Genomic DNA, 23,702 nt, shown 5'->3' with positions numbered 1-23,702 from the left:
AAGGCCTTAGGGAAATCTTCTAGTCTGGCACCCCTAGTCAGGCCACCGCTGGGTAGCTTGGTGATAAATGAGGGCCTTTGGCCCGTAGGGACTAGCCCAGGGTCATTCTGTCATGCAGTCATTTAGGGATGGGTAGCATTGACGGGGGTAGGGGCTTGGGGGTAGGGTGGGGTGGGGAGGGGGCGCAGAGCGGGGGGAATGTTAGGTGTGCACGTGTACCTATTTTGGTAGTACTAGCTGGGTTGGCATTGAAGAGGCTTCTGGTTTGTGTCCTGATGAAAAAGGGAAAGCTACCAGTTCCCATGTTTAGAAGAAGATGCCCTGTGATCTTAAATTTTCTTCAGTGACCTTAAACGTATTTGTACCCTCTAGCCTAGTAATTTCACATGTGGGACAGCCATTTCAGGAAATTGGCCTACCAGAGAAAATATGAAACAATGATGTTCATTGTAGGATTATTTATAATAGAAAAAGAACCTCAAGTTCCACCAGAGAAGTGGTTAAGTAAACATCTTCAGAATGAGATATTTTGTGATGTTTTCCACATTTAAGGTAGTTTCAACATCAATGTAAATTTTTTCTATATATAATATTCATCATTGACTCTTCAACAAAGAATTGATGAGTTAGAGAAGTGCTCTATTCATGTTAAGTTAAAAATGCAGGATATAAAATTGCATATGGGATATGATGTGTGTACATCTAAGTTAAAAAACAAAGGAAAAAGCAACTATTTGTGCATAAAATATACACCAAAGTACTAATAGTAATTATTCCTGGGTAGTTGGAACTATGGTTGGTATTTTTCTCCTTTTGGTCTCCTTTCATTTTCCCCAATAAGCATTTATTGCTTTTATAGTAGGCAAAATAGAATGAAAATAAATGGAAAAAAAGGCACAGTTTAATAGAATTCCTCATTCAGAGTTCATATATTCAGAATAAATTATTGAGCATATTATGTACATTCATTTCAGGGTTGGCCACAGGAGAAGGATAAAACATAACCTTTGTCCTAAAAGAGAATATCTTCTAGTAGGGGAGCTCAGATACATAAGCAAAAAACAGTTGGGTATCTGTATAAGTCAGTGTATGATGTTGGTTCCAAAGTTGACTGGTATGGATGAGAGCTCTACATTTCCCACATACATTTATTGCCCTTAGATATTTTTTTCAAAACACCACTTGCATCCAGTGCCAGGCGACTACAATACACACAGCTTCCTTAGCTCCAGCTTCCCCTGGCATTGCCCCTAGAGCAGGGGAGGAGGATGGATGCCTTTTCCTTGGGTGCTCTATCTCAGCCTTGGGGGTATTGGCTGCCCCTTATCTGCTATTCCTGTATTCTTTAGAGTTCTCTTTACTCTTTTACTACAGTCCCTGTTCTAATTAATAACTCTTTATATTAATTTTCCTCCGTTCAAATTGCTGTGTGGTTTCTCTTCTAATTGGACCCAGACTGATAACCCCAGCCTCTGTGTAATTTTTTGAGGGGGGGGGGCATATGCTTTTAACTGCCCTTTATATACAATCCTATAGTCTTTCTTCCAGGAATATTTGATCATAAGTTCTCCCCCCATGTTATTATGTAGTTCAGTTCCAAATAGCAATATTTCGAAAAAAAATTCTGATTCCTTTGCTGGGGGAGTAAATCTGTATAATATTCATTATTTCCAGAAAGGAAATATAAATAAATATTCAGATAATGAAGAAATGAATACCGAGAGGAGCTTCTGTGATCCTTGCTTTGCTTTGTGTAGGATTTGAGATTCTTTGAAATGGCCAAGAGAATCTGCTTTGCTACATTTATAACTTCAGGTAATTAATTTACAACAGCTGCTTAAGTGCTTAGAAAGATCTTGCTTTTTAGATTTGTAAGTCTGCCCTGTTGGGCATTTAAAGTGAGAAAATCAGGTATATTAAATTTGTAGTCTGAAATGTCTAAGGAAATTTGATTAATTAAAGCTGTAAGTCTGTTAAATGTTTAAGGAGGACTGAATGTACTAAACTTAAGAATTAATTCAACAGTAATCAAAGAACAAGTGAAAGTGATTGTTCTTATCTTTACATGAAAAATCACTAGATTTATAATGTAATAACAAGATTTGTAAATTGAACATAAAGCCTTTAACAAAAGCTAGGTTTTATAATGGGCAACTTGAGTCTGTAATTGTAACATTCTTTTCCATGCCCAAATCTACCTCCAGATATTTAAAATTGCAGGTAGATTACCCCCAACTTTACAGTTCTAGCTGAGGCCTCTCCTCTGAGCTGCGGAAAGCAGCATTCAGTTCTTTGCTTGGATGCTCCAGAGGCATCGCAGACTCGGATGTTCAAGTTAGAAACTTCTCTGATACCCGAATCCATTAACCGTGCCGCCTGTACCCCCTTGTTTCTCCCTTGCTTTCACCCCACTCAAAGCCCACCCATCATCGAGGCACCTTCTTCTCCTTCCAATGGATATTTAGATTCGGTCCCCTTTGCTTCATGCCCTAAGGCCAGCAGCAGCGCCAGCCCAGGCCCCCATCATCTTGTGCCTGCAGTGCGTCCCTGGCCTCTGAGCTGGTCCCTAAACCACTCTTTCCTGATGTAGCCTCCATGCAAACCAGACCATGCTCCACCCTTCTTAAGGCCCCTCACCAGCTTTCCAGTGCATTCTGACAGTGCCTGCTGCCATCTCTTGGCTCTGTTCCCATGCCTCAGCTCTGTTATTCTGCCTTAAGTTCCTCAAATAAGCCACACTCCTCCCTACCCGGAGGTCTTTGGTTCGCAGTTCCCTCCACCTGGAATGCTGTCCTGCCTGCTCCTCCCCACCCACAGCGGGCTCCATCCTTCAAGTCTTAGTTTATCTTTTTTTTTTTTTTTTAGAGAGAGGGAGAGAGATGGGGGAGGGACAGAGGGAAAGAGAGAGAGAGAGAAAGAGGGAATTTTAAGCAGGCTCAGTGCGGAGCCTGATGCGGGGCTCGATCTCATAACCCTGAGATCATGACCGGAGCTAAAATCAAGAGTCGGATGCTTAACCGACGGAGCCACTAAAGTGCCCCCTTTAAGTCCTAATTTAAATGTTACCTCTGCAGAGAGTCTTCCCTGATTAAAAGGATTTTCCCCCCATTGTCCATTGCTATTCTCCATTCAGTGTCTTTTCTTATTAGCACTCATCACAATGTGCAATTGTCCCCATTTCAATATAAGCTCCATGAAGGCGAGGAGCATGTCTGTCCTGTTTGTTGTAGCTCTAGTGCATCTAACACGAATTCTCCAATTCTGGTGGCTAACAAGAGTAGGACTCAGTAAGCATTTTTTCAATAAATCACTTTATTTTTTTAAAAAAATATTTTGTTTATTTATTTCACAGAGAGAGCGAGCACAAGCAGGGGGAGGGGCAGAGGGAGAGGGAGAAGCAGACTCCCCGCTGAGCTGGGTGCCTGACACTGGGCTCAATCCCAGGACCCCGGGATCATGACCCGAGCCGAAGGCAGATGCTTAACGGACTGAGCCACCCAGGGGCCCCAAGGACAGGCATTTAAATGGAATAGATGTAGCTTTATGAAAACCCCGCAACATTGTCCTTGTCTTCCTCATCTCGCCGAGGATCTATGAAAGCTTGCCCTGGCTCTGGCTCTGGCTCTGGCCTGCAGCCTGGCACTTGATAGGCATTGCTATTGGCCAATGGTAGCTATTGGCGCAGTGGGTGAGAGCAAAGGCCCTGGCTGGAATTCCAGCTCTGCCACTTCACTGGCTGTAGGACTGTGGACAACATACATGAACTAGGTGAGTCTCCGTTTTCTTCATCTGTAAAATGGGATGATAAAAGTACTTCTCTGATGGGGCGATTGTGAGGATCACATGTGATATTGTAAAGCACTTGGCACAGTGTCTCGCACACAGTAAATGTTCATCCATTACATGCTGACACCCCTAAGCTTCCCATTGTACCCAAGTTCAGATTTCTGCATGTTAGGGAAGGAGACATCGTCTTGCAGGATGGCAAGTCGCTCAGTTTCCGCACAGGCAGTCTCCATATCCATCAGCGCAGCAATGATTGGGAAAGTACTTGATTGTTTTACTGCATCTTTTTTTTTTTTAATTTTATTTTATTATGCTATGTTAATCACCATACATTACATCATTAGTTTTAGATGTAGTGTTCCATGATTCATTGTTTGAATATAACACCCAGTGCTCCATTCAATACGTGCCCTATTTAATACCCATCACCAGACTAACCCATCCCCCCACCCCCTCCCCTCTAGAACCCTCAGTTTGTTTCTCAGAGTCCATAGTCTCTAATGGTTCATCTCCCCCTCCAATTTCCCCCCCTTCATTTTTCCCTTCCTACTATCTTATTTTTCTTTTTTAACATATAATGTATTATTTGTTTCAGAGGTATTTTATTGCATCTTAACCTCATCTTAAAAAATTCTGTGAATGGAAAAATGAAAGTACCAATAGTAGTGATAAGAAGTATGTATCAAGAAAGTGAAGAGACAACTGACAGAATGGGAGAAAATGTTTGCAAAGATAAGGGACTTGTATTCAGAATATATAATGAACTCCTATAATTCAAGAATAAAAAAGACAAACCAATTAAAAAGTGGATAAAGGGGTTTTGGTTTGTTTGTTTGTTTGTTTGTTTTTAAGGACCAGAGTCCACTAAAGCATTTTATTTGCATGTATGTATTATATCCCTAAAATCCCAGGATTTTCCTTCCTGTGTGCTTCCGTCTTGCTTCTTCATGATCCATGATGCCAGCTGAGGTTGCCGGTACAATGAAACCAAACTGGCAGGTCAGGAGCAGATTATTCTGCCATTTTTCTAGATCTTTGAGTTGTACATCAAATCTGGGGCTGATCACTCCACACTTGTTTAACCTGTCTGAGCGGTTCACAGTTTTCCCAGCTCTGTGATTGTCAATGATTTTTTTTTTTAAAGATTTTATTTATTTATTTGACAGAGACACAGCGAGAGAGGGAACACAAGCAGGGGGAGTGGGAGAGGGAGAAGCAGGCTTCCCACTGAACAGGAAGCCCGATTCAGAGCTCGATCCCAGGACCCTGAGATCATGACCTGAGCCGAAGGCAGATGCTTAACGACTGAGCCGCCCAGGTGCCCTGATCATCAATGATTTCTAATTCACCAGTGTAACCATGCTTCATCATCACAGTTAGAAACTGGATGATGACCTTGGTGAATGGCCTAATAAGAACCTGGTGTTTGCCCCCTTTTTTGGAATTGTTAATGCTCTTGAGGGCATCTGCCAGGACATTCACGTGCACCATTATGGTGGCATGGAAAGCTGGTGGAAAGGGGTGGAGATTTTGAATAGACATTTCTCCAAAGAAGATATACAGATGGCCAAAAAGCACATGAAAAGATGCTCAACATCACTAATCATTAGGGAAATGTAAACCAAAATCACAATGAGATATTACTTCACACCTACTAGGATAGCTACAGTACATAAGACAGATAATAGCAAGTATTGCTGAGGATGTGGAGAAGTTGAAACCTGCGTACCACTGGTAGGAATGCAAAAATGGTGCATCCATCTTGGAAAAACAGTTTACCATTCTAACTGGTGTAAGGTGGTATCTCAATGTGGTTTTGATTTGAATTTCCCTGATGGCTAATGATGATGAACATTTTTTCATGTGTCTGTTAGCCATTTGTATGTCTTCTTCGGAGAAGGTGTCTGTTCATGTCTTCTGTCCATTTTTTGACCTGATTATTTGTTTTTTGGGTGTTGAGTTTGAGAAGTTCTTTATAGATCTTGGATATCAGCCCTTTATCTGTACTGTCATTTGCAAATATCTTCTCCCATTCTGTGGGTTGCTTCTTTGTTTTGTTCACTGTTTCCTTTGCTGTGCAGAAGCTTTTTATCTTGATGAAGTCCCAAAAGTTAATTTTCACTTTTGTTTCCCTTGCCTTTGGAGATTTGTCTTGAAAGAAGTTGCTGTGGCTGATGTTGAATAGGTTACTGCCTATGTTCTCCTCTAGGACTTTGATGGATTCCTGTCTCACATTGAGGTCTTTCATCTATTTAGAGTTTATCTTTGTGTATGGTGTAAGCGAATGGTCATTTCATTCTTCTGTATATAGCTGTCCAATTTTCCCAGCACCATTTATTGAACAAGGCAAGAAACAACAAATCTTGCAGAGGTTGTGGAGAAAGGGGAACCTTCTTACACTGTTGGTGGGAATGCAAGGTGGTACAGCCACTTTGGAAAACAGTGTGGATGTTCCTCAAAAAGTTAAAAATAGAGATACCCTATGACCCAGCAATTGCACTCCTGGGTATTTACACCAAAGATACAGATGTAGTGAAAAGAAGGGCCATATGCATCCCAATGTTCATAGCAGCAATGTCCACAATAGCCAAACTGTGGAAAGAGCCGAGATGCCCTTCAACAGATGAATGGATAAAGAAGATGTGGTTCATATATATAATGGAATATTACTCAGCCATCAGAAAGGAAAAATACCCAACTTTTCATCAACATGGATGGAACCGAGGAGATTATGCTAAGTGAAATAAGTCAAGTAGAGAAAGTCAATTATCATGTGGTTTCACTTATGTGTGGAACATAAGGAATAGCATGGAGGACATTAGGAGAAGGAAGGGAAAAATGAAGTGGGGGAAATCGGAGGGAGAGATGAACCATGAAAGACTATGGACTCCGGGAAACAAACTGAGGGTTTCAGAGGGGAGGGGGGTGGGGGATGGGTTAGCCCGGTGATGGGTATTAAGGAGGGCACGTACTGCATGGAGCACTGGGTGTTATATGCAACACTACATGGAACACTACATCAAATACTAATGAGGTTCTGTATGGTGACTAACATAACATAAAAAAAAAAACCCACAGTTTAGCAGTTCCTCAAAGGGTTAAAGGTAAACTTACATATGACCCAGCCATTCTACTCTTAGGTAGCTACCCAAGAGAGATGAAAACATAGGTCCACACAAAAACTTGTACCTGAATGCTCATGCAGCATTACTCATAATAGCTGAAAGGTGGAAACAACTTTAACGTCTTTCAAATGATGAATGGATAAACAAAACGTAGTGTTTCCAGATACATTATTATTCTGCAATAAAAAGGAATAAAGGACTGACACATGCTACAGTACAGATGAATCTTGAAAATATTATGCTAAGGGAAAGCCAGACATGAAAGGCCACATAAGCATGATTCCATTCATGGGAAATATCCAGAAAAGACAAATCCATAGAGATCAGTGGTTACCAATAGCTAAGGGATTGGGCAGCTGGGGTGGGAAGTGACTGCTAATGGTTATGGGGTTTCTTTTTGGGGGGACAAAAATATTCTGGAATTTGGGGCATTTGGGTGGCTCAGTTGGTTGGGTGACCAACTCTTGGTTTTGGATCAGATCATGATCTCACAGGTCATGGGATAGGGCTCTGCACTCAGCGGGGAGTCTGCTTGAAGATTCTCTCTCTCTGCCCCTCCCCCCACCTACATGGGGCGCCTGGGTGGCTCAGTTGTTAAGCGTCTGCCTTCGGCTCAGGTCATGGTCCCGGGGTCCTGGGATTGAGCCCCACATCGGGCTCCCTGCTCAGTGGGGAGTCTGCTTCTCCCTCTCCCACTCCCCCTGCCTGTGTTCCCTCTCTCGCTGTCTCTCTCTGTCAAATAAATAAATAAAATCTTAAAAAAAAGATTATTTATTTGAGAGAGAGAGCACCCATGCATGTGAGCACAGGAGGGCAGAGGGGCAGAAGGAAAGGGAGGGAGAGAATCCCAAGCAGACTCCTCACCTAGCATAGAGCCCGATGTGGGTCTCCATCTCACAACCCTGAGATCATGACCTGGGCTGAAATCAATAGTTGGATGCTCAACCAACTGAGCCACCCAGGTGCCCCAAGCATTTTTTTTTTTAAAGTAAGCTCTAGGCCTATTGTGGGGCTTGAACTCATGACCCTGAGAGCAAGAGTCACATGTTCCACTGGCTGAGCCAGCCAGGCACCCCCTTACGCATATTTTTTGATTAGTGAAGAAAGATAATCAAATTGGGGATATAGTAGGAAAAGCAGGAACCATATCATCAAAGATTGTGTCCAAAAATGCAGGTGTAATTGCAAGTGATATACCCTTTTTATTCCCTAGGAACAAATGTGCCCTGTTGACAGTATAAATTTTTTGTTTGACTTTTTACTTTCGACGTTAGTCACATTTTCAGAAACCAATTATGTATGGAAGTGGGGGTGTATGTGCCTTCATGGGAAGGCAGAAGATCCCTTTGCCCTCTCTGATTCTCCTTCCTTTAACGCTGGATCACCAAGCAACTTCTCCTAAGGAATAATTCAGCCGATACTAGGAGGTTGCACATAATTACTTGGGTTCCTGGGTATTTGGGTCACTGGGTCTAATGCCCATAAAAAAAATGAACAACTTTTGATTCATGTATCAGTCTTTTGTGAGTTTAGTCAGGAAAAGTCAGCCCCAGAAAGCTGTTTAGTTTTGGCCTTAACTAAATATGTAGCTAATGGTTACATAAGTAGTAAGGGTTATTAGTCAATTTCACAAAACAAAAATTTCTCTCCTTTTTTTTTTAAGATATGTATTTATTTGAGAGAGAGAGCGCACAAGCAAGGGGTAGGGGCAGAGAAAGAGGGAGAAGCAGGGTCCCCGCTGAGCAGGAAGCCTGACTCAGCGCTGGATTCCAGGACTCAGTCCTGACCTGAGCCGAAGGCAGACCCTTAACTGACTGCGCCACCTAGGCGCCCCAGATACTGATTTTGTATTTGCAAATGTGCCTACTCACCAAAATACATCTGTAATCTCAAAGCCAATACTCAAGGCACATCTGAGGTCACTTGCAGACACATGCATGTGTAGAGTGGAGAAGAATCTGAGTCACCCAATGTGCATGTTCCCAGCGGAGGTCGATTTAGTGCTCATGCTTTAAACAAGTCTCCTTTTCGTGGGCTATGTAGTGTCACCTTTTACATATTTTTGTGCTTTTTGTTGGTGATTGTGGTTGAAAATGCCCCCAGGCATAGTGCTGAGGTGCTGTATAGTATTCCTAAGCACTAAGATGTGCCTGTGAAGAACATATGTTTGTTAGATAAGTTTCATTGAGGCATTAGTTCTAGTGTTGGCCCTGAGTTCGATATTGACAAATTAATGACCTATATTAAATAAGGTGTCTTTAAACAGAAATGCACGTAAAACAAAGTTATATATTGACGGTTTGATGAAAATGTTGTGAGCGGAGGCTCGCAGGAGCTCACCTGTGTACTTGCCCTAGGGGTGTGGTTCAATATTTGCTAAGTCAGTGTTCCCGGTGACATGATAGAACATAACTACTGTGAACAAAGGGAATGGACTGTATATCAGGATAAGTGCCATCAAGGAGGCTACAGAGGTGCTCAGCATGACGGAGAATGATGTGTGTGTGGGTCTATTCTTGACATGGTGGGCTGGAAGCTTCTTGGGGGAGGGGACAGCTAAGCTAGGACTCAAAGTATGGAAAGAGGCTGCCAAGTGGACAGAGAACACTCCAAGTGGAGGGACCAGCAGGGGTCTGGAGGTGAGAAGGACTTGGCCTGTGGGGACTTGAGCCCTGTGGGGGAGGTGATGGAGAAGCAGGCAGGGGCCAGCCTGGAAGGACTGTTAGGACCCGGCTAAGAAGTTTCCGTTTTATCCTAGAGGCCTGGGGTAAAGCTACAAGCAGTGCAGCAGTAATTAGGCGTTGCTGGGCCCTTGTTCGTGCTCATCACTAGGCTAAAGAGGTCGCCGATTTTCCCTTACTCACCTTACTCACCTCTGTGTTTCCAGGGCTGAGGACAGAGCTGGGGCCAACTGCTGTGGTGCAGAGCGTGGACCGCCAGGGGCCCACAGTATATATTTCCGTATGCATTTGTCATCTGAATGACCAAGCCCTGGGATTTTGCAGCTGTAGCTGTGAAGAAACTGTCATAGGGACTTTTCCCAGAATGTGGACACCCCCAGGATTCAGGCCTCAGCTTCCCAGGCTGAGAGGCCAATGGTGGGGGAGCTTAGCGCTCAGCTCTGGCGAAGGCAGACCCATCATCCCCTTCCTCCTGTCCCCAGGCAGGAGCCGGCAGGAGATCAGATGCTACTTCAATTCCAAGTGGCTCACGAACAAAAGCTGGGAAGTTGCTAAGAAACCTGCTTTTCTGAGGGTTCACCAGGTTTTCCTTTGTTTCTATGGCCTGGTGTGTGTGAGTGTGCGTGAGCACACGGAGGGCCATCAGCCTGCCAGGCCTGCAGCGAGCCGGACCGGCAGCTGAGAGCTGCAGGCTGCCCTGGGACACTACCACGGCCCCCAGGGATCGCCAAGCCAGGCAGCCCAGGCGTTGAGGGGGAACAAAGGGGAGCCTGCAGCCAGTGGTGGACAGAGCTGTGAGCAGCTGCTGGAAGGAAGCTTTGGATACCCAATCCCCGACCCGCTTTAGCTATAGCCCCGAAGCCCTCGGGCGGGAGATACCAACAACAGAACCGAGAGGGGATCCCACTCCCATCCCCTCGTTGAGCTTGGAAAATAAATTCTTGACGAGATCAGGGTCACTGCAAAATATAATGTAAGATGTAAGATTTATAGGACTATACCAGGCTTGGCTGACCATGATCTAATTTGCTCCTCATTGTCATATGGGAAATCTGAGGCCTGGGAAGGGGAAGGCACTTTCTCAAGAACACATACTGTAGGGGTGCCTGGTAGGGGTGCCTGGGTGGCTCAGTTGTTAAGCGACTGCCTTTGGCTCAGGTCATTGATCCCAGGGTGCTGCTCCCTGGCAGGAAGCCTGCTTCTCCCTCTCCCACTCCCCCTGCTTGTGTTCCTTCTCTCGCTCTCTCTCTCTCTCTCTCAAATAAATAAAATATTAAAAAAAAAAGAACACATAGTGTATCACAGATGTTAAGAGCACTCTCTCTCTCAGAAGGTCTATGGGCTGCGAGTGGAGGGAAAAAGCCTAAAGTAGGGGCGCCTGGGTGGCTCAGTCATTGGGCGTCTGCCTTCGGTTCAGGTCATGATCCCAGGATCCTGGGATCGAGCCCCACATCGGGCTCCCTGCTCGGCGGGAAGCCTGCTTCTCCCTCTCCCATTCCCCCTCCTTGTGTTCCCTCTCTCACTGTGTCTCTGTCAAATAAATAAATAAAATCTTAAAAAAAAAAAAAGCCTAAAGTATAAGCTGGAACTCTATTATTCATCCATTTGTCCCTTCTTCAAATACTTATTGAGCCCTTACTTGGTGCCAGGAGCCCCAAAGCCCCAATCCCAACTAAACACAGAGAAAAAGAGAATCCAAAACTTTGGGCAAATTGCCAAGTTGTCCGCATCTGTTTCTGAAGGAGCCTGCCACTCTCACCACCAGAGCTCCCACTCTGTCTCTGTCCAGCTAAGTGCTTTAGATCCTTGCCTTCTACTCTTGCTTGTGGGCTTGGGAGGACGGGGAGCTAAAATGGATGAGAAATGTAATTTCCCCGTCCTCCCGCCTGCTCCAGGGAGGAAGGACCTGAACCTTGAGAATCCAGCTGCTTTGGATTTTTCACTCTGTAGGCCCTGCGTGCCTACTATACGCCCAGCACCTTGAGCAAGTCATTCCTGGCTATACACATCAGCCATGGAAGGGCACATCTGATGCTCTCACCCTGCCCAGTTAAAAATCCTCTAATGGTTCCCACTGCTTTAAAAATGAAGCTAGAGACTCCTTCACATGGCCCACAAGGCCCTACCGGGTCTGGCTTCTGCCCACCCCCTCCTACTTTTCTTTCTCCCCCACTCTGCTCACTGACCATCATACCTGTCATGCTCCCCCCACAGGGTCTTTGCACCTGCTGACCCTACACATGGAATGTTCTTCCCTCTCTTCCTTTTTTCCTAGTAAAAGAATTTAATCTTTTTAAAAGAAGTCATTGAAATTTTAGAAGAAAATTAATTTAATACTGACCTTCTGGTTCCAGTGCTCAAAACCTGCCACTGTGGCAGATGAACTGGTTCTCCCCTCCTGTTCATCAGCCTTCTCCAAGCTGTGGATCCACAGCGCCCTCTGGTGGGCTCTGGGTGACAGCACCAGCAGGCAGCTTCTGCTCATGGTCATTGGCAGTTCCAGGCCAAGTCTCAGCCACAGAACCACAGGTGGAGTTGGAAGCACCATCCAAAAACTCCCCGTTTTATGGCAGAAAACTGAGGCCTAGATAGGGGCAGCATTTGCCCAAGACCTTACAGTCCGTTGCAGGGCCAGGCCAGCCAGTGCTCTTTCTACCACACGGTATTACATACATCTAGTATTCAAAGCATCACAGTGTTTTGGTAGGTAGAAACTTGTGGCTGATGGGTGAGCATCAGAAATGAACTATTTCATGTTGCTCTACCCTCCCGAAATCTTCAGTTCCTGGCTGTGGTCTGTAGGACACTTTGTGGGCTACTCCACCTAAACCTGGGAGCTTACCTCCTTCTGTGCCTCCAACATGGGAACTCTTTCCTGCCTCAGGGCCTTTGCACTAGCTGTTCCCTTTGCCCAGAACTCTCTCCCCCAAACTGCCTCTTGGCTCACACTCCCTCATGTCTTCTAGCTCTCACAGAGAGGCACTCTCTCACCGGCCAACCTAATGTTGATCCTCACTCCAGTCTCTCAAACATCTTGTTTCGTATCCTTCATCACCCCGTTCACATCTAGAATCATCTTGGTTAGTTGTCAGAGGTCTGCTTTCTTCTCTAGAACAATGGCTGTTGGGAACTTGTTCAGTATCCTGGGTACTGAGCAGACACTCCCCGAATACGTGGGGAATGATGGGGTGGAAGTTGGCGTGTGACAAGAACAAGGCAGACAGCACGTTACAGAAAGTCTGGCGGTTTATTCAACAAGTAACAATCACAATTGTACACGGTAAGTCAGTTCTTCACAAAGGCTCACTTTTCCAGGCAGGAGAAGAGAGGTTGGTGGTCTTGAGCTTTCTGTATGGAATACCCAGTCTGCCATCTCAATATTCCCTGCCTGTAGTCCCTTTGGGATCCCAGTCTTCAAGCCAAAAACGGGGCAGAAGCCCAACCCTGTTATCTGACACAGCAGAATCGAAGCCATGTGGGGAGCAGGTGTTAAGAGGGCCCTGTCACCGGGGATGTAGGTCCAACTCTGGCAGTGCGCCTTGGCTCAAGATCAAGTTTGGACTGAAATATGACTTGGATTTTCACAAAGAGAAAGTAGAAAAGAATTCCAGAACAGAACTGCACTCCTTGCCCCTCTCCCACACTTAAAAATCTTCAGAAAACACTAAAAATGCACTGCCTCCCAGGAATTATAAAAGATCACCCAATCTGTACAAACTAGGATCGCTGAAGCAAGGAATCCAGGTTTCTCAGTTACTACCGTAAAGTGCTTTGCCACTCTTTTGAGACTCCAGAGACAGAAAAATGAAGACGCACGGAAAGAAACATGGAGTCATTTTAAAGGGTATCATCTCTTTCTTCAGGAGAAAAAGAAATTCAACAGGTAGGTTTGCAAAGTGAAGATAATGTGGACTTTGGGGATCTGCTGCATCAGCAGCGAGAGGTGCTCCTTCTCCCTTAGGCCTGTGGGAGTTCCCCTCTCTGCCTCTGAACTAGTTCTTCCTCAAGGGGAGGATGGCTAGTTCCCGGATGGTTTTCAAAGTTGAAAGCACCAGGCAGAGGGATGGCTTTTTACACATGTGCCTGAACACTTGGCCACCTCCCAAGGCCTTGTATTTCCAGCAAAGATGCTCTCTGCATTGCAAAATGCTTCTGGAGGCCCCCTGTGGAAAGGCTGCTGGTGGGCCCCGTGGTCATGATACTTTCCAGCCACACCGTTTTGTGACCGTCTGCCAGAATAGAGAGAGGAAAAGGGGCCACACCGTCACCCATTACCCAGATGAGAGCACCCCCCAGACTCCTGGCTGCTTTACTGAGCAACAGGGGGCAGTGTGAGCAGGAACCGGAATCTTTGAGACAGGTGGTTTTCAAAAATGAGGCCAAAACAATGAGTGGTCAGTATTTGTCATCCGTCCAATGGTCAGCTAAGCCGTGAACTTCTCTCTTTCCTTCCCCTATTACACACTCTGGCCAGTCCCAGCACCTCCGGATAAGGGCTCAGCAAGACCTGCTCAGGGGAACTACCCCTCCCTTGCTGAGGGGGTCAAACCAGACTTGAAAGAGAACCAAAGGCTGGGAAAGAGGAAGGCTGTGGCCTGCTTGCTGCTCCTGCTGTCCACACGGGTCCTGGTCTTGCCGAGGACACGGCCACCCGCTTGGAAGGGGACCACTTGGGAATCTAGCGAGTGCTCGGCACTCTGTCTGCGGGCTGGGATGGGGGACTACAGGCATGGCCTCCAAACACGGCCCTCTCCCCGGGGCTGCTGAGGCCCTTCCAGGCCACGGACTAAGCGAGTTGTCCAGCTGCCCTTTTAATTTGGAGTGTTCCTTCCACGAACTGGAACAACTCTTGCCTCTGGCCCTCGAGGGACTTCTCCGCCTCAAATCCTGCTCTAGGCCCAACGTCTCCTGCTTGAAACTGGAAGTTCAGAAACACACACTCATCCAACAGAAACAGCACACACCACCACCAATGTTTCCCCTCCCCCCAACCCTGCCCCTGGAGGTTTGTCTAGCAAGGCACTAGGAAATTGTTCAAGTTTAGGGATTTGCTGTACATTTGCATTTTCTCTTTTTAAAAGGCACAGTTTTTATTTTAATGATGCTGCATTGCTTTCTGAGGATGACCCCTAATTCAGCTCTCCAAACTGCAACACTCCTGTTCTCCTAGATCCTGGAAGGGGCCTCCTCTTCGGACTCCTTCCTACCGAGGACCACTTCAAAAGATAGAGCACTCATCTGGAAAAGACATGAGGGATCAACAAGCAAGCTTCCACGAGCACAGGTGGCCAGGGCAGGGCTCGTGCGGGGGCAGAAGTGGAGGGAGTGATGCTTTGCCAGCTCTATGCTTAATCGGGGTGGTGGTGGTGGTTGGGAGTTTATGCCCCCACCCCCCAGATAAATGATGGCCTTGAGATCAGCCAGCATCTCAAAGGCAGATTCGTGGCTCTGTTCCCAGATTTATGTTGCATTTAATTGCTAAATGACACAATCGAGAGATCCAACTCTAATTGGAATACTGATTTCCAGTATTTCCCGGACTAGCTGGTGGAAGCCATTGGCTGTGGCATGCGATTTCCATCTCTGAATCAGTGGGTGGCAGGCTGGTTACAGCAATGATTCCTATTAGTTTGGGAGCCCTCTGGGAGTCTGACACATAATTAACAAAAGGTAAACACGAGGGACTGGCATGGAGCTGGGTGTACACCTGCTTGTGGGGTGCTTTACTCCAGGGGAGGGTGGGGGAAGGTTGCAGGGCTTCGGGACTGCGCTGAGGCCCGCGTCATGCCAAGGTCTCCGGTGTGAGCTGACGGACACAGGTCACCCCCCCCGAAACCACCAACCTCGGATTTCAAAGCTTGTCTCAGGCTGGGGGGCTGCCTTGGCTGTACTACACTTGGCTGGCTCTTTTAAATCACAGCATTCCAGAAATCCATACTGGGTGCTAGAATACCAGAATCCCAGGTAGCATTCAGGTTGTAATCCAATGATAGAGTTCTTGAAAAATTCTAGAGTTCTATATGAGAACTAGAGCCATGATGAGGTCAGAGGCTGGGCATCTTGCCCACGGTCCACCTTGGAGGCCTCCAGACGTTTTGAGGTGAGCACCTCATACGTCTGCTCCTCTCTTAGGGCAGGTAATTGCCCAAGACAGAAAGAGGAAAACAGAAGCTCGGCTCAGGGGAACTCCGCCAGCATATCTAGTTCGGGGGTCTTCTAACTAGGCCCTTTCCACGGGCCCGAGGCTAGGTGAAACACACCTCTGAGTAGCTGGTGGCTGAGCTGTCCTGTGCCTGCAGAGCACTAACGTGGACATTTCCAGTGCCCAGAGAGCAAGGAGAGACATCCCATGCGTCCGTGGCAGCAAAGGAATGTCTGGGGGTCCCACTTCTGACCCCAGGCCTGGCAGTTGGCCAGTGCTCAGTATTGAACACCACGAGGGTCCAGGTGAGACCTTCGATCACATCATCTGGGGCTGTGACAGAGCACGGAAGCTGGGCAGTAACTGCAGCTAGCCCACGACAGGCAGACACTGAACAGCTGGCACCAATGGCCCTGAGAAAGGCCTCCTGCCCCCCCTTCTGCTGCAGATGGGGGCACTGGTGCTACAAGCTGCCCACACAGGCAAAACGTTGCCCCTTTTCCAGAGGACCGTCATGTACAAGCCATCTGAAGGCTAGGCAACCTTGTGGGACCCGTTTCGGGGTGGCCTGGGGCTGCCCTGGCATTCCTCCCACATAACGCTCAAGGGACCGTGGGGACAAAGTTGAAAAGGCCCTCCTGGATTTCCATGATGCCATCGGGGGTTAAAGCAGGCACTGCTCTCTGTGGGGCCTCTTGTGGGGTCTGTTCTCCACCCCACCTCCAGCCCTGGGCTTCAGGGAGCAGGCGGACCCCTGCTCCAGCTTTAAGAGCCCTGCGTGCCCTAGACCGGCGGGCCAGCACCTCTCACATCACGGCGCCCACAGAAGCCCTGCCTCCCTCGGAGAGGAAGTCTGCGGCGGGGCCAGGCCTGCTGAGGACACGTGAGGCCTCAGTTCCTGTTGAATTTTTCCAAGACTGTCGAGTTGGTGTGTTCGAACAGCCATTGCTGGGTGAGAGAAGAGGGGTTACAGGTGTTCATGAAGATCCGGTGGTCACTCTCACTGCAGTCCATGCAACTGCCGCTGACCGGGTGGTACAGGGTCTTGTCCTAGGAAACAGGGAGGCCATCAGCCGGGCGGCGCTGGGGACACGCCCAACAGCAGCAGCAGTACCGGCAATGCGGCCCCGAGTGACGCGGGCTGGCCGGCCAGCCACCCCCGCCGCGCCACGCTTCCCTGCCCCGCCCGCCCCGGCCCGGCCCCGCCCCGGCCCCGCCCGAGCCCGGATGCGGGCGGAAGTGACGCGCCACTTCCGGCCCGCGCCCTACGCAAGCCGGGCTCCTGCCAAATTTCACTGGTTCTCATGATGCCTTTTGTTTTGTTTTATAATGGACTCAGTTGCCAACATTTAAGATCCTAGAGGTTTCACACAAAAATCTTGGATTTCTGGCCGCTCTCGAATAACTGAGAAGTCGGGCATGGCGGGTTTGTGGGACAGATGCGTGAGTGAGTGGGCTCGGGGCGGGGGGAAGGAGGGAGGCACGGCGGCGTGTTTATCTGCTTGTCTTTTTCTAAATCAAGCCGGTTGCCCTGTCCCGCCCACGCCGCCTGCCTTACTTGGCGGTACTTCCACAGCTGGTTGCCCTTCATGCTGTGGCAGTCATAGAGGGTGACTGGGCTGGTGTGGGAGATGGCGTCAAAGCAGAACTTCTTGGTGTGCTGGGGGTCTCCGGGCCGGATGTCCTCTCTCCAGGTGAAGGTGAACACCTGTGCATACAGGGACATCGTCACGGGGACAGCAAAACCAGGGGACTTTCTCCTTTTTGGAGTGATAGTTAAACACAGAGATCCAGAAAACACTTGACCACACCTGTTCCAATCATCCAGCTTCAACAGTTACCAACTCGCGGTAGATCTTGTTCCAGCTTTACCCCCACCACGACCCCCCACCCCCACATTATTCTGAAGCAAATTAGAGACCTCACATCATGTCAGGTGTAAAGAGTTCACGAAAGTGCCATTATAGCAATAAAAAGTTAACCACGAAGTCCTCAATGTCATCGGGTAGCTAGAGTTCAAGTGCTCTTGCCTTGTAAGTTTCTTTTCATAGTTTGAATCAGGATCCAGACCAGGTTCACATACTGCATTTGGCTGAGAAGCGTTTTTTGTTTATTTTTTCCAGCAGCTTCATTGAAGACTAACTGGCGTACAATAGACTGCACACATTGGAAGTGCACAATTTGATATATCTGACTTGTTTACAGCTGTGAAACCACCACCATCATCAAGGTCATGAATACATCCATCACCCCAAAAGTATCCTCACATCCCCTATGGTCTCTTCCTCCTGTCCCTCCTCATTCCCTGTGCCTCTGGGCAACCACTCCTCTGTTTTCCATCACTAGAGATTAGTTTGCAAGTTCTAGAATTTTAAATAAAAGGAAGCCTACAGTATGTATTTTTTTTTTTTTTTTTTGTCTGATTTCTTCCACTCAACATCATTTTGTTAGGACAGCATTTATCAATAGTCTGTTCCTTGCCATTGCTAAGTTGTATTTCACTGCAACGTACTCCTTTTACCTGTTCTTAGACATTTGGATGGCTCTCAGTTTTTGGTTATTACAAATACAGCAGCTAAGAACATTTGTGTACAAGTCATTGTATAGACATATACCTTCTTTTCCCTTAGACAAATAGCTCAGAGTGGTATGGCTGGATCATACGATAGATGAATGTTTAACTAAGAACCTGCCAAACTGTTTTCCAAAGTGCTTGTACCATTTACATTCTGACCAGCAGTGTATTCTTCCGGTTTCCCTACATTCTTGCCAACCTTTGGTATGGTCAGTCTTCTGAATTTTAATTTCCATTTTTCCAACGGAGTTAAGCATTTTTAATGTGTTTATTTGCCACTAATATACCTTCTTTGCTAAAGTGTCTGTACAAATCTTTTGCCATTTTTAAAAAAAGAATTTATTTATTTGACGGAGAGAGACAGAGTGAGAGCAGGAACATAAGCAGGGGGAGTGGGAGAGGGAGAAGCAGGTCTCCCGCTGAGCAGGGAGCCTGATGTGGGGCTCGATCCCAGGACCCTGGGATCATGACCTGAGCCGAAGGCAGATGCCAAACGACTGAGCCACCCAGGCACCCTGCCCATTTTTAATTGGATTTTTTTCTTATTATTGAGTTTTGAGAGTTTTATATATTTTGGATCAAAGTCCTTTATCAGATACATGTTTTGTAAACATTTCCTCCCAGTCTGTGGCTTGCCTATTTTCTCAACAGTGTCTTTTAAAGAACAGAAGTTTGTTTTTGTTTTTTTGTTTAAAGAAGTCCAATTTATCAGTGTTTTCCTTTTATGGATTGTGCTTTTGGTGTTTTATCTAAGAAATCATTGCTTTATCCAAGGTCACAAACAGTTTTGCCTACGTTTTCTTCTGAAAGGTTTTAGGTTTTAAGTCAATACACCATTTTGAGTTAATTTTTCACATATAATATAAAGTATGTATTGAACAATTTTTGGGGGCATATGGATATCCAATTGTTCCAGCACCATTGGTTGGAAAAGACTATCTTTTCTCCACCGAACTGCCTTTCAACACTGGCAAAAACTGATTGTCCATATACATGTGGGTCTATTTTTGGTCTCTTGATTCTGTTCCATTGATCTTTCTTTATGTCAATACCACACTGTCTTGAATGCTGAGAGTTTATAATGTATCTTGAAACCAGGCAGTGTGCGTCCTTTAACTCTGGACTTCTTTTTGCAAGTTGTTTTGGCTATTCTAGGTCCTGTCCATTTCTGTCCATTTCTGTGTGAATTTTACAATCAGCTTTTCACTTTCTGTAAGAAAAGCCTGCTAAGATGTTAGGATTGTAATCCTGAGTCTTCCAATCTCTGGACATGGCACAGATCTCCACTTACTTGGGACTTCTCTCTTTTTTACCAAAAATGGTTTGTAGTTTTCAGTGTACAGGTCTTTTGTCAGTGACAGACCTGAGGATTATATTTTTTGGGGGTTATAATAAGTGCTTGTTTTTAATTTTAATTTCTGATTCTTCATTATTCATATATAGAAATACAGTTGATTTTTGTATCTTACAACTTTGATAAGTTCATTTATTAGTTCTGGTAGTTTCTCTGTAGACTCAATTGAATTTTCCACAAAGATGATCATAGAGTCTTCAAATAAAGATTGTTCTCCTTCTTTGCCCACCTGCAGGACTTTTCTTTTCCTTGCCACAGGTTAGAACCTTTAGTACAGTGTCAAATAGAAATGGTAAGGTTGGAATCCCTGTCTTGTTCCTGATCTTAGGGGTAAAGCATTCAGATTTTCACCATTAAGTATGATGTTAGCTGCAGGCTTTTTATAGATGACCTTGATCAAGTTGAGGAAGTTTCCTTTTATTCCTGGTTTGACGAGAGTTTTTATCAGGAATGAATGTTGGATTTTGTCAAATGCTTTTTTTCTGGGTAAAGGTGATTATATGGGGGGGGGGTGCCTGGGTGGCTCAGTTAGTTAAACGTCTGCCTTCGGCTCAGGTCATGATCCCAGGGTCCTGGGATCGAGTCCTGCATTGGGCTCCTTGCTCAGCGGGGAGTCTGCTTCTCCCAATTGTGCTCTCCCCCTGCTAGTGCTCGCTCTCACACTCTCTCTCTCTCAAATAAATATATAAAATCTTTTTTAAAAAGGTGATTATATGGTCTTTCTTTTTCAATTTGTTAACATGGTGAACCTATTGATTAATTTTCTAATATTAAACTCACCGTCCATTCCTGGGATAAATTACACTTAGTCATAATGGATTATCCTTTTTATATATTGCTGGATAGGATTTTCTAATTCTTATTTATTTATTTATTTATTTGACACAGAGAGAGAGAGAGACAGCGAGAGAGGGAACACAAGCAGGGGGAGTGGGAGAGGGAGAAGCAGGCTCCCGCCTGAGCAGGAAGCCCAATGCGGGGCTCGATCCCAGGACCCTGGGATCATGACCTGAGCCGAAGACAGATGCTTAACAACTGAGCCACCCAGGCGCCCCTGGATAGGATTTTCTAAAATTCTGTTTAGAATTTTTGCGTCTATGTGCACGAGGGATACTGGTCTGCAATTTTCTTATAATGTCTTAGTCTGGTTTTGCTACTAAAGTAATGCTGGCCTCAAAATAAGTTGGGAAGTATTCCTTCCTTTTCTGGAAAAGTTTCTGTGGACTTGGTAACATTTCCTCTTTAAGTGTTTGGTAGAATTCACCAGTGAATCCATGTGGGCCTGGGTTTTTCTTTGAGGGAAGGTTTTCAACTGCAATGTCAGTGTCTTGAATAGAATCCTGTTGTTTTCCAGTCGGGCTGGTGAGAGCAGGCACCATCCCTGGCCCTCTGTGAGCACTGGGCGCGGCTCCCTCTCATCTTCTCAGGATTTTTCCAGCCCAGGAAGCTCCCTCACACCCGTGCATGGATCAGTACTCTACCAAATGTACCAGAGGGACTCGGTAAATCCCACAAGTTCTCTCTGTGTCTGGCGCTCTCCTCACTTGTATTCTATTTTGTGAATTCTAGCCACATTGGTCTCTAACACTGTCAGCTCTGTCTCCCCAGCTCGGGAGTCTGCTTGGCTTCCCTGGGTCCTCCTCCTTGACCTGTGGCCTGGAGACTCTCTCAAGGAAGGACTGGGACAGCTATAGGGCTTACCTTGTTTGCTTGCTATCCCTCAAGGATTATTGTCCTCCACTGGTTGATGTCTGCTCTCTTGAAAACAGTTTTCTACATATTTTGTCGGTTTTTCAATGTTTCTGGCAGGAGGGTAAGTCCAGTCCACATTACTCCACTCCATCTTGGCCAGAAGCGGACATGATGGTGGCCAAGAAGTGGTACTGGCAGCTCCTGTCTCCTGATGGTTTGTTTCCCAGGCCTCTGTAACTCAGGGGCTGCATTTTAGATTCATATTTCTCCCTTTACAGGCTCACTACAGCTCTCTGCTCAGGGTGGTTGAGAGCCCTGGGGGATCTAGATCCCACTGGGGCAACTGGGCTGCCATGCTTCCCATTTCAGATGGGGGAGGCTGGCACAGCCACGCACCCAGGCACCATTTTGTTGCTTGTTTGAGGGAATCCTCAGGCATTAATGTGGACTCTCTGCCACACAGTGAGGCTCTTCTAGGCTGAGCAACTTGGGCACATTCTATCCAGGCCTGTGCTGTTTCTGGCCTCTCTTAGGGTTCTAGGGTGGGGTGGGTGTGGGGAGCAGTCACATGCTGCCTTGGAGAACTCAGGAGAATCGGTGAAGGAGAGCCACTTCTAATAAGAATTGTTATCAAGAAATGAGCAGGGAGAGCAACAAGGATTTCCGAGGGAGGAGCAGACACTGTCAGGCTGGGCACTGTGCCCATCGGAGAGGCGGTGCTCTTCCTTCTCAGCATGCATGCCACACAACCCTCCTGAGTTCTGTTTTTGCAGAGGACCCACAATGTAGGCTTCTATCCGTGTGCACTTCCAAAATGCCAAAAAACCCATAGTTAGGAGACTATAAAAATATACCCTTGAACCAAGATTCAGTGGATGTGGTGTGGTTTGGGGGTTATTGCTTAGAGGAGGGGACCATGGAAAGCTAAATGCAGTTTCTTCAGAGTGGTGCCTTTTCCTGCACTGCTGGCTTGCACTCTTCATTCTTTGAATAACACCCCTAGGGCATGATCTCCTGGGGAAGCCTCCCTCTCCACTCTTCTCCCCATCCTTCGGTGAGGCTGACCACACCCCGGGCTCCAGGAGTGGGCATGTGACCTGGGCCTAATCAATAAGAGGACTCTATCACATCCCTATTGTAATGGGCTCAGGAAAGCCAATACGTGAGTGCCCCAGGGCTTTTCTAGAACTCTGGAAAGGGACATGCCTTTTCATGGAGGGATTGGAAGCCTTTGTTGCTGGTGGTCCCATCTGCCACCACATGGGAAGAGCCAGGTGAAGGACGAAGCCCACGGAGAGAAGGCAGAGTTGAGACCCTGGAGGGGTCCCACTGAACATCACTTAAGCTTTTCAGCGACATGAGCCAGTATGTTCTCCTTTTTGTTGAAGGCCATTTAGGCTGAGTGTCTGTTGTGCAACTAACAGACCAGATTGGTGATTTCATTGCAATGTGAAGGATTCCTCTTTCTAAGGTGTTCAGGAAGCTCTTATAACTCATCTCCTGGGCTAACTTTTGTCAGTCATCATTGACCCATGGCCTCTCTCTCCCAGACCTGACCATGTGAGCATTCCAGGCTGCATACGACACAGGGGAGCTGGTTGCCGGTCCCCGAGGAGTGGCCCTTACCTGCATGTTGTTCCAGGCAGCCTCCCCGCGGCCCCGGATGCAGCTCTCCAGCCTCAGCGGGGAGCCCAGGGCCCCGTGCTTCGTGTCGGCACACAGCCCTGTGCCCACATTGTGGATCTGAGAGAGACAGAAGGAAGGAGGGGACCAGTGAGCACCTTGAGATAACCCCCTGGGACCATGCTGGGGTGGAAGGAGGGAACCCAACAGAGACATCAGATGGGGAAAGCTCTGCATGGTCTTAAAAAAGCTTGGCCTGGGCTGGGGGAAGTGCCCTGTGCCTCTCAATACAGGAATACTCAGTCCACAGAGAAGAACTCTTCCAGAGCCTACTTTGTCTTAGAGCATGCAAAGTCACAGGGTGCTGGGGGTGGTGGGAGGCCTAAAGGTGGGGGGGGGCGGTATTCAAAGGACTCCCTGGCTCCCCTCCCAGAGAATTTGATCCACTAGGTCCAGGAATTGAATTTTATTCCCATTCCAGGTGATCCAGGGACGATACCTTGAAAACCACTCTAGAAAAGGACATGACATCTTTGCTGTATGGTCTTGGACTCTCTGCCTTCTAGAGCAGGTGAATGGCAAAAGGTTCTCAATCCCAAGAACAACAGGAGTTGCAGTGAGACAGGTGTGGTGTGGTGGGAGGAGCCCCAGGCTGGGAGCCGAAGGCTTCCCTGCTCCCAGTTAGCCAGCATCACTGGCTGATGGCCACCGTGACGGTGCCGTA

General features: G+C 46.9%; 2 protein-coding genes across 2 annotated transcripts in view; both read right to left on the bottom strand.

Moving 5' to 3' along the window:
* Positions 1 to 4,685: 4,685 nt before the first annotated feature.
* On the bottom strand, positions 4,686 to 5,277 carry LOC116631896 (40S ribosomal protein S15a-like). Its single transcript, XM_032403457.1, has 2 exons — positions 5,115 to 5,277; positions 4,686 to 4,906 (listed from the first exon to the last, which is right to left on the bottom strand). Exons 1-2 carry the CDS (start codon positions 5,275 to 5,277, stop codon positions 4,686 to 4,688), a joined length of 384 nt encoding a protein of 127 aa, XP_032259348.1.
* Positions 5,278 to 12,728: 7,451 nt separating this feature from the next.
* The window catches only part of GALNT10 (polypeptide N-acetylgalactosaminyltransferase 10), a 217,880-nt gene continuing 206,906 nt past the window's right edge, over positions 12,729 to 23,702 (bottom strand). The window contains exons 10-12 of the mRNA XM_032403576.1: positions 22,982 to 23,098; positions 17,293 to 17,442; positions 12,729 to 16,784 (exon numbers count right to left, since the gene is read on the bottom strand). Of these exons, the coding sequence (XP_032259467.1) occupies positions 16,626 to 16,784; positions 17,293 to 17,442; positions 22,982 to 23,098 (426 nt within the window). The 3' untranslated portion in view covers positions 12,729 to 16,625. The remainder of the gene's footprint in view (positions 16,785 to 17,292; positions 17,443 to 22,981; positions 23,099 to 23,702) is intronic.

Source organism: Phoca vitulina, unplaced genomic scaffold, assembly GCF_004348235.1.
Source record: "Phoca vitulina isolate PV1807 unplaced genomic scaffold, GSC_HSeal_1.0 scaffold6, whole genome shotgun sequence".
Classification (NCBI taxonomy): domain Eukaryota; kingdom Metazoa; phylum Chordata; class Mammalia; order Carnivora; family Phocidae; genus Phoca; species Phoca vitulina.
The sequence above is the reverse complement of the archived record's forward strand: the minus strand, read 5'-3'. Positions and strand labels throughout refer to the sequence as shown.